Below are 14,437 nucleotides of genomic sequence, written 5' to 3' on the forward strand. Positions count from 1 at the left end.
TGCCCACCAGGGATTATCTGTCTGTCGTGCATACTTCAACCTCCAACACGACTACGGTTGGACAGCGCACGAATGCGCTGTCCAACCAAGTTCCTACCTGCCCACTCCGAAGGAACGTGCTCCCAGAGTCGTCGTCTGCATCGGTGCTGTTACTCTTTTTGACGTTGGGTCACCAGAGCGATGACATCTGTCGTCTTTTGCCACGCGACTGGGAAGACCACGGGAACAGTTACGATCGGTTTTCCCATCCACGTCGTACTTGTACTCTGACAATTTCCAGTAAACATGTCTTGCGCGATGAATATTTCCACAACAAACAAAATCCACAAAATGATTGCGAAACGCAACATATGTCTAACACTTTAATTTTTGAAATAAATTTCACATTGCAAATGTTACAAAAACACAGTGCGCGCAACTTGCACAGCCGGCAAATTAAATGAGCCTTATGGCAAAGAGTAAGCATCCATCTGTTTATCTCCCTTCAGTTAATGCAGTTAGTTTTGTAGATGGGCAAGATATATCACAGCATGCGTTTTAATGACACTGCCGTGGTAGAGCTAAGTTCAAAGCTTAAACGCTAATCTACGCTACTTGCATTTGGAAATGGTACAACTTCTAAATCCTGTGGCTCATCAGAGCTGCTCGTCATGCACCGCTACACGCATGGCACATTCAGCCTTTCTCACGCGTGGAATCGTTTACAATGCGTTGGGAGCAGAGTCGGGTCTTGATGATGCATCACACACCAGTCAGAGCCGCCCACACCCAGTGCAGTGTCTGTGCGTGACGGTCATTTTCTACAGATTCACACATCCGACCCCTTCACACAGATCCGCCTGGACCTCACGCTCCAGCCAGTCGAATGTGTGACGTGCTGCGATTACTCTCGCAGAGAAAATGCACTTAACACTTACTTCATACATTTTTACTCAAATGGAGTTCTCACTAAAACAGGATAAATGACTGGTTAGTATGTCTTAAGCATAGAGTGCTGTTGTTTAACCTTTATTACTCATACATCTGATGCAAAGCACTTTCATGGACATTATTTTAATGACTTACTGTTGTGGAAAAATCCAGGGAATTACATGAAATAGTTTGTTTTATGTTTTATTTGCCTTCTAGAACTTCATCACCAGCAGGGGTTATTTAAGCATGTGACACTCTCGACCAGTTTTCACCTTCTGGGTCTAACACATACTGCCGACAAAATGCCGCTGCTTTACCAGATGTTGTTATTGGTGAGAGCACTCCTACCAATCGACAGGGTTCCTGGCAAAAGCACAAAACCCTGACCGCAAACCACTGCATGGCAACTTGTTAGACTGCTGTGAAGCATGCTGGGTAATACAATGACTGTTTTGGAAGAGCGATCGACTTGCTGTGCCAGACACGGGAGCCACTCGCAGATTTTTCATTGGCCACAATTGGACAGTAAGTCGCTGTAGCCCACGAGCTCAAAGCCGATCGACCCTCATGAACGAGACATCTCCTTGTCGTGCTGATATAAAGGTCACGGCATAACAGCCGAGTTTGCGACGAGCCTCACTCATCAAGGGGGTTGATGACGAGAATGCTTCACGCGAACAAGTATTTAAGATAGTTAACTTAACATTTATACGTTGCAATACATTTATCTCAAACTTTGTGAAGAAGTTTCAGTTCTTTAATACACTGCATGTTGATCAACTCAGTTTTTACTTGGATACATTAAGGGTTGTTGATTTGTTTTTCTATAGCATATTTAACAGCATTGACGGAATTACTTTGTAAATTATAGGCTTTTTGAAACATATTTTATTGCATCCAAGTAGCATGTTTTTTTTAATAAACACAACTTATTCTACCTGACCCAGTGTCAGGGCCATATTCTGTATTATTACCATAAATCTTCACAATTTCAACAAGGAATTCGATGCGGGATTAACAATAACTCCCATTCTGTCAATCGAAACGTTTGCTCACTGGACATAGGTGGAAGGCGAATGTGGAGCCCAGCAATGTCTTGCTTACCCCACTTGCTGTCACAACGGCCTCCACCAGAGGAGGCTGTCGAGACAGAGCCCCACTGGAGGCCTTCTGACCTCCTCCACGCCGACCAAACGTCTTAAGAGGATGTGTGAGTACCCACACTTTACCCCACCACACGCCACCTGCTGATGGGCAAACGGCGGCGTCCTCATCGACACTGCCTGCCGCAGAGTCGCGGGGCTGGATCGCAGAAGCTTGCGCCATCGTTTCCACCCCTGGGAGATCAAACCGACGAACCCCGGATTGTCGGTCCAGCTTGCTGACCATCACACCATGACAAACATCCTTACTGTGATGGAAGCATCTTTTTTTTTTTTAAATGCCACTGCAACAAGTTCATAAACATGATATTTAGTTTCACACGGGGAACATTCAAAACGGAGCGTATTGTTGTAATTTGGAAGCGGAGCTTTTTTGCATTCTCTCCCCCGACACGGAGCACTTAGCAGACAAAGTGGAAGTTTGCAATGCGTTTGAATGTCATATGCAAACACGCAAACAACGCCTCGCTTTCATGCAACACATTGACATATACGGTCGTATGAAAATCACAGCATCAGTATATTATTGTTAAATGTTTAAATAGGTATACATATTTGTAACACGATTGCATATTTACAGTGCTTAAACAGAGGCATGGCAGTAAGGAGACAGAGTGAAGCATATTGGGTTCTCTTACGTAAAGGAAATTACCGTTCAACAAAAAGCTTCATCTAACTTTAAAGTGGAACTTCAGTTATACATTTTAAAAACATTAAATGAGATAAATTCCAACTCAGACACTCTAAAACAGCAAGTTTCGATGTAAAATACCACTAATACCACTAAAGCCAGTAACGTGTATTCTATTTATTCGGGGATGTCACAATGCATCAATTGATAATTTTTATATTGATCCTTATATCTCACAATACAGACATCAAAGCACGTATTTATCAATATCTCACAATACAGGTATCAAATCACTTGTTTATCAATGTTTTTCTATTCATATTAGTTGTGTAATGAGATCGTGTGACCCCTCCAGCCACGAGACACTGCTACATTCAAACACATGTCTACATTGGTTCTTGTTGAAAAGTCAATTTCCAGAGTTGTGATATTTAATTGAACCTTAAAAGCAACGACTTTTTGCAACCATGACGTGTATATTACAACCCATTCAATACGAATAATTAACTCCATATGATCGAATTAGCATTTGTATTTCCGCGTCTTAATACTCTGTGACTTAAGACACATTCTTTTTCAACCGTCGTGCTAATATTGTTTGTAACGACAGCAAAAACGAAAGGAAACGGACTGTGTAAGAACTCGGGGAGCAGTGGCACAGTGGTTCGTTCCCTGTGTAATGAACCTGGTGACCTGAGTTCGACTCCCGGTCACGACTAACAACCCAACTGGTCCTGGGTGACCTCCCTGCGAGTTTCACCAATCTGCACTGACCAGCGTGGTGAAGTATGGTCAAACAACTCCCACAAGCTGCAGGGTGAGGAGGCTTTCATGCAGTAGTGGGGTTGAGAAAGGGCTTGAATCTAATGAGTCAATTAATTCATATGCAACAGCTCTATGAGCATTTCATAAATGAAGGATTTTGCAAATAAAACTTCGCATTAGGGTCACGTAACATCTCTGCATCACCACAGGGTCATAGGCTATTTCACACACAGTTATATAATAACTCTCTTATAATGTGTATACCTTGAACCTATATCTATTTCAATTATAGCATCCGGTACATATCAATTTGAATCAATCTACATGGCTTATACTTTCCATTACACAGTTTATAAAATAAAATGTAGTCACGTGTTCATTTAAAACATGTAAATTAGGTAAGTCTTTGATTATATTCACCTGGTTTGAGTGAAGTTCCACTGTAATTGGGGGCTATTTAAGCATGCTGGACTCATGGGAGCGATGTGCAGTGGAGTGAGATGTTCACAGACAACTTCCTGTTGTCTCTATCACATCGGAGCGTCGCTATTCTCTCATGAAGTGTACAGACACTTAAACAGAGCTCTGAACGAGGTCTCATCAGTCTCATCTTCTGCTGCGTGTGAATATAGCTGAATCTTCAGATATAGTCTCTTTGCTCAAACTAGTCATTCGATAACTGTAATGAGAGAATGTCAACTCACTCAATTGTTTTCAGCACCGTATTTAGTTAAACACTACGCCTGCATTTCTAGAAACTGCTCCATGAGCCTATGTAGGGAAAAATACCTCAAGCAACCCATAACCGCTCGAGCAACAGCTGCCATGTTACCTTAAAGGACAGTGATGCCACCACAGTGCTTGTGCCAGGCTAGGTGCACTTTGAGGTGTCAAAGTTTTGCTGGCAGGTTATGGGACAGACCCAGGTATTATGGATTGACTGATTGAGATGATGGGCAGATGCACCACCTGTGCTCCTCACGATGCCAACCGCTAAATAGCCTGATGGACACAGCGATTGTGGCTCTTGGCTCGAGTGTTTGGGAGTTCAACACCATCTCTCTGCCTTGGCGAGTCCAGAGCTTGAAACCCACGCGGTGTCCCAGGAGAACTCGTCTGGCAACAGCCCCAACATTCTAATTAATCTGCTAACCACCTGCACATTTCGCCTGCAATTTAACAAAACCCACGTGGAGTTTGTACGATCCCAAACTCGAACCACGATAGACCACCGGTGGACAACCAATAAGATCATTGATTCACTCGTGAAGTTTTATTGTAATTGTTTGCTGGTAACGGTTGCCACGCCATTGTTTATTGTAACATGTTTAATTTGGCCGAATCTGGACAAATGTGTGATAACTGCTCGCAAAATGGGCAACTTGAATTGTGACTTTCAATCAGATCACAGAGGTCACACGACGACCCCGAGGTTGCGTGCTCTGCGGAGCAATCACTGTACAGATAAGGTCACATGGCTACCTCAGGCTGTGTGCCATGTAGACCAATCATCGTTCATCAAACGCACTTTTAAACAGGTTTTTCATTGTCCAGACATGATTCCATCATTCCATACCATTGCCATACCAAGACCCCATTGCCTCACTAAGTGCATTGCCATTCCGAGACCCCATTGCCATACCAAGTCTCCATTGCCATACCACATATCTTGCCATGCCATGCCACCACAGCTGCTCACAGTAAACGCATCGCCAGTGACAGTTAGCCGTGTGAATTGCCTTACAATGTCACCAGTTTAGTATCATGGCCTTGAGCCTCTGCACATCGTGAGGGATGGCCTCGCTGTGGAATTTTTTTAATGTGACTATTTTTAAAAAAAGCAAATGTAAAATAAAAAGTCATTAAAAGCAGGACGAGGAGGAATAACTTTGAAAGCGTTGCATTCCGCAAACTTAGCTGCTTGCAATGAATCACACAGCAAACACGATATTTCCAAAAACCTGCACATCTGCCTCTCATCAGTGAGCACGTTCACAACATGTCTTACCATCAGTGGCGGCCAGCTGCTACGAATATATTGCGCCGGGAGCTAGAGGCTCAGGTTTGAAAGGTTTGAAATAAAAATGCTAATTGGGGGTTGAACTCTGCCCATCATCCCCCCATGGTCAATAAAATAGGTACCACTTTGTGGGAAAGTCGACAGTGGTGGTCCTATGGAATACTCGCCCCACTATAGGAATGTGGAATTTCCATCGCTGGCTCTGGGCTGTAAACAGCGGGTGACCACTCCGCCTCAATGCTCTTTTGAGCAGGAACATGACCGACTCGATTAGTTATCTACGCCAACAGCTGTGGGGGGGGGGGGAGGCGGATTGGGAGGAGTGAGCGAGGTACATTCAGTTTATAATCTTTATAATTAGCAGGTAAGTAGTGTTAACGTTTTATTTAAAAATAATTTCACGAGTAGGACCTGGCCCAAACCAGCTGCGACTAACCAGCCACCAACTGATTACTGTGATTACCGTTATAGCGTATACACTTTCTTTATTCCCTCTCACTCTCTTCAACTCTTCCACTCATGTTATTAACAGCCATAGGTAGGTGTGTGTGTGTGTATATAAACTTGTAAGCTGTTTTGCGTTTACTACGTCTACTGTTAGAATGATACAACTGTTCCACACCACGGCACGAACGAGGATGTACTGCATGTGAAAACGGAGTCCACATGTGCGAAGTGTCGCCGGCGCGTGAGGGAGTGCGTCTCTCCACATTTTCCAGGGTAAGTCTCCCAGTAAGCTACAACAACCACAGAACACCAGGATGGTCCTTCCTCTCCACCCCTAGCCCCTTGGAATACAAAATACTGTACAGCAGCTCACACGTGTTGCTGCTCCTCGACAGAGGGAGCTGGGTTCGCTGGGACTGGTCCAATCAGCAATTCAGGTTGAGGGCTTCACTCGTGATGCCACGTGTCCTGAAACAAAGGAAAACACAACCTTCTCAGCAGTCATCTCACACACAGCCTGATCTTTTGTTTCAAGCTAAAGGTGCAGCCCTGAAATTGCTTGCTGGCTCCACTGCTGGTGGGAGGGCCTTGCACTAGCAGAGGCCCTAGAGAGGCCTTCTCGAGGGCATTTGGCCTACTCTGCCTACAGTTACTGAAGACAGTAATTGTACAATGTTTCCACTGTCGTGAATGTTTAACACAGTGCGTGGTATAAGGCATAAGGACAAGTTAAATGTTTTACTGGGGGCGTAATGTGTACATTCATATCGATTCTTCTGTAGCAGGCTGCATGCATCAAACGTCGTTTGAAATCAGTTCTGTTGTTTGATTCGTATTGTGGGTGGCGCAGTGGTTAGCGTTGAGTTTGGCCACGGCTGACATCGATATCAGAACCTGTCCTACACTGCCCTCCATCAACTTTCACTAACCAGGGTGGTGAAGTATGGTCAAAAACCCCCATGGCAGACATGGTATGGAGATTAAGAATGATTGGAATTTATTATTTTATCCATATAGTTGTTTTCTAAACTCACTCGTCAACAACACTGCCTTAAAATATTAAATATATCAAATAAATAATACATTTATTTATTTAAAGTGTGGTTGATTGTTGCCACCAGCATCGCCAAATAATGTATTTTATGTATTTGTTGTATTATGGTGGCCACTAGAGGCCGCTACAAGTCCACTAATGACGAGAAGAGGCGACGAGATTTGTTACACGCCTCGAACTCTTTGGTTCTTTCGGTATTGTCAGGTCCATAGACAATTAACGGCAGTTCTCCTGCTGTGTTGGTCTCAACTGACGACGATTGCTTGTGTTGCGATCGAACCGTCGTGATCTATTAATGTTCTACCTACGTGACTTTACCGAAAGAACCAAAGAGTATGGATTCCTGCAGTCACGAAAGCTTCAAATCAAGGTTACACGCCTCGTGTTAATTTTTCCCCAAGGCGCCAACAGAAAGGCAACAACGATGTTGGTACGTTTTGTACAAATGTGGGGTCAGTAACACCACACGGTGGCAGTGATGGCGCATGATTACAGCAACGGTCAGTGCACAAAAGGTTGCCTGAAGTGCATTGAGATTATTGAGATTATTTTGGTGCTATAAATGTCCAAATGATGGGCCACTTTGTTGAGCTATCATTTGTGGCCAGGTCGCTTCTGAAATATAAGTGAATTCCTCAGTGGGCTTTGCCTGGTAGGATGGGGATGGATTAGTTGTTTTGTGTTTGGGTGATTTGTTTACCTTTCTTGTACTTGGCACTATCCTGTGTTTGTACTGTTTATTGTTGTAACGTTTTTACTCGCCCCTACTGAACATCTGTAAAAAAAATAGCTTTACAGCTCATAGGATTCCTCGAGTTGAAATATTTTGATTCTGAACATATTAACTTCATAAATGTGAAAGACGTTCCCCCTTTACAAGCTTGACAAAATATAACACCTGAACATTTCTCAAGTCCTGGGCCCTTCATATACATCCCACCAATCGTTGATGTAATGTTATCGCTCTCCCCTATGCGCGTGATGTTCGGCGTGACGTCTCCACGTGATGGGAACTTCTTCGAGAACTGGACTGAGCTCCCGTCACATGGAGTGAAACGTCCGACATCGTGCCGAGCAGCAATGCAGTACAACCCGGAAGCATATCGGAGAGTTGTATAGTATAACCACAACATGTATGTTGTACCCTATACGGTGTCATTTTATTTGCTGAAAAACATTGGTTGAATAATTTTCCTACCACACCCACTCTAACCTGATCGTTTATTTATGGGTTTTTATAAAAAATGTTTCTAGGAAAGGGAAAATGTAACCATGACGACCAAGGTCCGTTACAAAGTATGGAGGTCATCTGGTAAGGAACATAAGCGTCCAAAAAGATGTGGCAATGAACTGAAGCATGTGTGTATGTTGTCGGATTTTTCGATGGTGTTATGCTCTTCTATACTGTTTAAATGTCCCACGAGTGGTGAGATATTGACCATGGTAATTTTGCGTGCCAAATTACATTCAGAGTTTAAAGAAATGTGGGGGATGGATGCAGACAACCTTCCTCCAGAGACCAAAGACTGCTCGTAAATGCAGAATTTGGCACTAATTTTAAATTGGCACCGTTCCCAAAATACAGGGTTTCTGTTAGCTAAAAATGCGTATTGACACAGTTGCCACAAGCGATGAGATTTTTTTAAAGAGGGAATTTGGGTGAGAATACCAGGGAGTAAAAATGTAAAATTCCAGGAAACTCGAGAAAAAAAACTTCAGTAAGAGGCGTTAAAAAAACTTGACATTTGCACAATCCACGCGAAATATAAAATAACAAAAGACACTTAAAAGGGGCTGATGTGCTCACTTTATATGCATTTAGCAGCTGAAGTCTGACAAGACAAAGTTTACCAAGATTTATAATGGCAGCCTTGCTATACGACTGCAGTTGGTGAGGCAGGAGAGAAAAACACCACGCGCACACACACACACAGGCAGGAATGTCATCTTCACCTGCGGGAACTGAAGCTGATCAGGGGTAACCAGATGCCGCGGCAAATTAAAAATGTGACCTTTTCCCCTCCGAGTTCTCATGGGAAACATTTTTCTATACATACAAAAATATATATTGGTAAATGTACGTATTTTTGCACGTGTAAACACCAGAATGCAGATCCTGCAATTGGTTTTTATTTATATATATTTAAAATCTGACCTGTGTTACCTTGTTCGTATATTTGAAAAAAATAACATGTTTTTGTTCCATAGTTTGATATGTGCAATATAATGAATTAAAAAAATACGCTAAACTGTTTCTTGGCACGGTGGAATTTCAGGACAAATCATATTCACGTGGTCATAGTCTGGGTCAAATTAACTCAGGGGCTCTAGGGGCTACAGCCAGCGGGCTACGATTTTGTGGGCCCTCTCCAAGAAAATAAATCTACTGCTCTATCATGGTTAAAATGCAATACTGTAGCACGATCATAAATCCCAATGCCATTTTGGTAATTAAAGCCATAGCACTGCAAATGCGTATTTCTCTCAATTACGTGCCAAAATAAAAGTGATTTAATTGATTTATTTTAATTTATTATTTTATTTTAATATTTTTCACCTACGTGACTTTAACGAAAAAAACTAAGAGTATGAGTAAAAATAAGTGTTTTTTTCATTTCACATTTTGATTCACCTTTACAATTCACAATTCAGATTTTAAAACTCAAAGAACCAAGCTGAATAACAATGTAGTGTGTTTGGCTTTCGGCATGGGTGGTCATACAGCAGCCAAGGGATGGAACAGAATAGACAAAAAAAACGATCACACGCCCGGGTGTCCAGTTGCATAGAATCTGATGGGTGAACATCTCCCTTAAAAGACACCGGTTAAACTAGGAAGCCGAACGGAGTTTCGTACTCGAGTTGTTTTTTGTGCAAGAGAACGCCGCTCATCGTAGCCTTACCCGGTAAGCAACGAACAGGCGGCCCCGGAGGGCTCTAGCTCACAGAGGACTGTGCGGCAGCCATGAGCAGACCCCCTTCGGAGAGTGGCGGCGGCGGCGGCGGCGTCTCTTGCGTGCGATCCGCGGCCGTTTCCGCTTGCGCCGCAGAATCCTTTGAGTTACTGGTGCCCAGGCTATTCTCCAAAAGCTGCTGCGCTTTATCCATTTGTACTGCCGAGGACAAATCCTCGGGTCCATTGTTCTCGCTCATAGGCCCATCTGCACGTTTCTGCTGTGACAGTGTTTCGACGCTGCCAGCGCTGTTCGGAATTGCCTTGCTGGTTATTTCAGATGCCTTGCCGCCTTCCACAGAGGCACAATCAAGAGGCGCTTGGCTGTTGACATTGTCACGATGATGATGATGATGATTGTTGCTGTTGTTGTGGCCATCGTGATTAACGGGCAGCCCTTTCCCGTAGTCCTCCGCAGTTTCTTCCTCAAGCGCCGCCTCCGACTTGCGCGCCGAGTTTGCCGCCGCCGCCGTCGGCCACTCGCGCTCCTCGGCGTTCACCTTCGCCGACGCGCCGTCGGGCGCAGCGGCTGCGCCGGAGACGGGCGGACTCTCGGCGTCTTCCTCCATGATCACCTCCAGATCCTGGCCGTGCGGAGCTTGCATGACCATGGTCTCCAAGGGGATTTTGTAAGCCTCCATGGCATCCTTCACGGACTGCACGGGAATTTCTTCGGCCATTTCTTCGGCCGCCCGACTCAAACGCGTTTCCCCAGTTGCGTTCTGCTCGATCGTTTGTTGGGCGACGTTGGCGGCCGACTGGACGGTGGTCTGCTTGAGTTGAATCTCCTGGCACTCAGATGGCAGGCGTTGTTGCTTTCCACTCAAACTGCAGCCAATGTCTGTGGCCAGAATGTCACCGGGGAGATCCTGAGCTCTGCTCCCCTCTTTAGCTGCTGAAGCGTCGGTCACAAGGTCTGGTAAGCGAGCTGTGCTGCTCAAACCACCGGGTGCGCCGTCTGTCCCACCGTCCACCGCGCGAGCGACCTCCGGCACGGCGGTGTGCGGCTCACTCTCGGCACCGGCGACCACACAAACCACCGGCGCACAGTCCTTATCGGCGTTCTCTTCGTCACGATCCTTCGGCGACGGATTCGGTTTCTCTGGTGCACTTTCGGCCACAATCAGGCTTGGGGACATTTCTTTTAAACCTTCACGAGCGGCTTCGCTGTCGGGCGTTTGGAGCCGAGTGGCTGTGACCGAGGGCGCATCCGCTACGATTTTTACCTGCGCCAAGTTGTTGTCCACCGTTACGTTTTGGAGGGCGTTCGACTCTGCTTCCTTCGCAAGAGCGCCGCCGTGTTGTGAACGATCGTCGCTCGTTACAACCGATGTTTCAGATGCCGCGCCCGCAGGTTGATCCGTACGCGAAGCACCATCTGTTGGTCCTGCGGCATTCGCACTCACCGACGACGCCGTGTCGGAGCTCCCGCCCCCCTCTCTGTCGTCGCACGGCTCGCCAGCTTTGTTCAAAACGCCATCACCGCCCGCCGGCGCCGCCGCCACCGCCGCCTCCGTGGGCACGCCGAGCACGACCTCGGAAGCGGCTTCGGGAGGCGGTTCTTGGGAGACGGACAGCTCGGCCTCCTCAACGGCCGTCGGACGCTCCACTTGAACCGACAGATCTCCCGACTCGAACTCGGACAGCGGCACGACGGACGGCGTGTCCTGGTGGACCTCGGCGCACTTGACGCGACCGCTCGCCGGCGAGGCGGCCGCTTCCGCCTCGGCGCCCTCCGCGTCGGCGTCGGCCTTTCTTCTCCTCATCCCCGGAAAGAGCTTCTTGATCGACCATCCGGGGGCGGAAGGGTTCTCCGCCTTCGCGCACTCGCGCTTCGGGGATTCCGTTTGCGATTGAGCGGCTCGCTCCACGTCCCGCTTCAACTCCGCAGCTGCCCGCTGCAAGGCGTCCTCCTCGTCCCCGCCGGCCGCCTGACCGTCCCCTTTGGCCTTCGCCTTCTTTTTGGGCGTCACGAGCCGCTTGAAGGACTCCCAGGCGGACTCGCGCTTGGGCGAGTCTCCAGCTCGCGCGTCGTCGTCCCCCCGCTTCGTCGCCGCCGCGCCCTCCGCTCCTCCGCCGCTCCCGGCCGTCGTCTCGGTCCCCTCGGGGGATCCGGTCGCCGACTCGCTCTCATCGCGCCGCTCTTGCTCTCCTGCCGCCGTTGCCGCCACCTCCACCGCCGCCGCCTCCGGACCGTCCGCGACTTCGGCGTCAGACGCAGCCGGTGCCGTGTCGCAGACCGCGGCGCCCTCGTCCGCCCGCGCCTCGTCACTCGCCGCCACGGCGAGGGCCGCCGGCTCCAAAGCGGCCTCCGATGACGCGTCCTCCGCCGCCACGTCTGCCGCTGCGGTTGCCGTGACGACGGTGGCGACGGCGGCGGTCTCCGCGGTGCCGTGCACCTCCACGGTCACTTTCACCGCCTCCGCTTCTCCGCGCGTCTCCTGCGACTTGCCCTCGGCGGCCGGCGCGCCGCTCTTCGAGCGCTCGTCCGCCCGGTCCTCCGGGTCGTCGTCCGTGTCGCTCTCGGCCGCTCTCTTAACGCGCTTCTTGGGGGTCACGAGCTTCTTGAAAGAAGACCAGACCGTGATGCCCTCCCGCTTTCTTACAGCGCCGGCGTTCCTGCCCTCTGCCACGACGGCCGCTGCGCCAGGATGCAGCGAATCCTCCGATTTAGTTTCTGCTTCCTTTGCGTGCGCCGGGGACCCCGGATTATTGTCTTTCACGGAAATGGAAGTTTGCGCTCGTTTCCCGTCCGTTCCCGATTCACCCTCGTCGCCAGTGAAGTGTTCACTCTCTTCTCTTTCCTTGGTCACCTTCCTCTTCAGGCTCGGTAACTTTTTCACTCCGGAGCCTTTGAAAAATTTCTTCAGAGGTCCTTCATGAGTCCTTGCCTTGGCCCTGGCAGACGTGTCTGTAGCATCCCCTTCGTGGTCGTCATCGGCAGCGGCTTCGTTCGTCGCTTTGCTCTTATTTGCCGTTTCCAGAGCGCTCTCGCCATTCGCTGCCGCCAACTCCTGCTGCTGCTGCTGCTGCCCTGCAGGCGTGTCGCTCGCCGCTCCCTCGCACGTGGCCGATTCGAGGACGTGGGCCGTGGACACCAGGACGTCGGGCGTGGCTTCCGACTTGGACGAGCAGGGCTGCTGGTCGTCGGGCGCCTGCTCGTCGCCTCCAGCATGCGCCTCCAACGCTCTTGCCAGTTCTGCCATCTTCCCTTCCACCTCCGCTTTTCTGTCATCGGGACGCTGCGACGCGTCTCCGGCGGCCGCTCTGGCGGCGCCCTCTTCGCGCTTCTGCTTGTCGCCCGCCTTCTTGCGCAGCCCCGCGAACAGCCCCGACATTTTCTTCAGAGGCGGCACGGGAGCTTCTTCCTTCGGGGGCTCGGCGGGCGGCTTGCAGATGCTGGCGGCGAGCGAGGCGGCCGCTTCCGCCGCTATCGCTTCTGCGACTTCTTCCTCGTCGACGATCTCCAGGTCGACGATGTCCTCCTCCTCCTCCCCGTCGCCGCTGCCGCTGCCGCCGCTCCACTCCGCCCCGTGCGCCCCGCCGCTGCCGGCGTAAGCGGCCTGCGCGGGCTCCGTCGCCCCCGCCGGCTGCTCGTCCGGCTCGTGGGGCCGGGGTGTTTGATGCGCCGCGTCCGAAGGAGGGGCGCCCTCCTCCCCCCCTCTGCTCACTTTCAGGAGATGGGCGGGCTCCGGTTGAGCAGCCTTGTCCTTCTTCATCGTGAACTTGAAGCCACCGAACTTAAATATTTTCTTGAAGCCAACCTCGTTGCCCTGAGAAGCGCTCGAGGAATCCAGCTCGCCGCGCTGCTTTGGCTCGACATCGGGCCGATCGGTCGCTTCGTCGGTTTGACTGTCGCTTTCATTCTGCGTCCCGTTCACCGGGTCGGAGTGGGCGTCTTGTTGGTGTTCTCCCGCGGGACTGGCAGCCACTTCGATGTCGCCACTATTTGTTCCGCCGCCCTCCTCCACGTCCGTCCCGTTGGTGTTCACAAGCGGCTCAAGCTTCACGTGCTCCTCTGTAAGGACGGGCGGGCAAAAAAAAAAAATTGACGAGTCAAATTATTGCACACTCGTGTTTTTGACACTTAGGCAAATGTGTACCTTAGGGCAAAAAGCAAAAGAAACGTCGTGAGAATTTGTATTGTTTTATATAATTGTATTATTTCCCTTCTACATGACTTTACGGAAAAAACCAAGAATATAAAAAAGCAATGAGTTAAGTTACGTGCATATTTGTGTACAATTCAACATTTTACACAAAAGACAGAAAATGTTTTCTTTTAAATTAGCAGTCAAAACTATTTTGTTCAGTTTCTTCTATTTCCCTTATGAAGATGGTCACTTAATGCTATGGTAAAACATACGTTATTTTAATGTGGGTATTAATATTTTCTATATTTTTGTTAAAATTTCCATTACAAATTGGACACGGTATGTGTGAATGCCACAGCAATGTGCTGGCGTTAAACTTTTGCAAAATATGCTCTCGT

At 48.6% G+C, this 14,437-nt stretch overlaps 1 protein-coding gene across 2 annotated transcripts in view; it reads right to left on the reverse strand.

Moving 5' to 3' along the window:
- Positions 1 to 349: 349 nt before the first annotated feature.
- The window catches only part of LOC144941827 (uncharacterized), a 37,386-nt gene continuing 23,298 nt past the window's right edge, over positions 350 to 14,437 (reverse strand). For both annotated transcript variants that reach the window (XM_078868307.1, XM_078868308.1), the window contains exons 5-6: positions 9,896 to 13,963; positions 350 to 6,406 (exon numbers count right to left, since the gene is read on the reverse strand). In XM_078868307.1, coding sequence (XP_078724433.1) covers positions 9,930 to 13,963 — 4,034 coding nt within the window. In that variant the 3' untranslated portion in view covers positions 350 to 6,406; positions 9,896 to 9,929. The remainder of the gene's footprint in view (positions 6,407 to 9,895; positions 13,964 to 14,437) is intronic.

The sequence above is a fragment of the Lampetra fluviatilis genome, chromosome 25 (genome assembly GCF_964198595.1).
Source record: "Lampetra fluviatilis chromosome 25, kcLamFluv1.1, whole genome shotgun sequence".
NCBI classification, from domain to species: Eukaryota; Metazoa; Chordata; class Hyperoartia; order Petromyzontiformes; family Petromyzontidae; genus Lampetra; species Lampetra fluviatilis.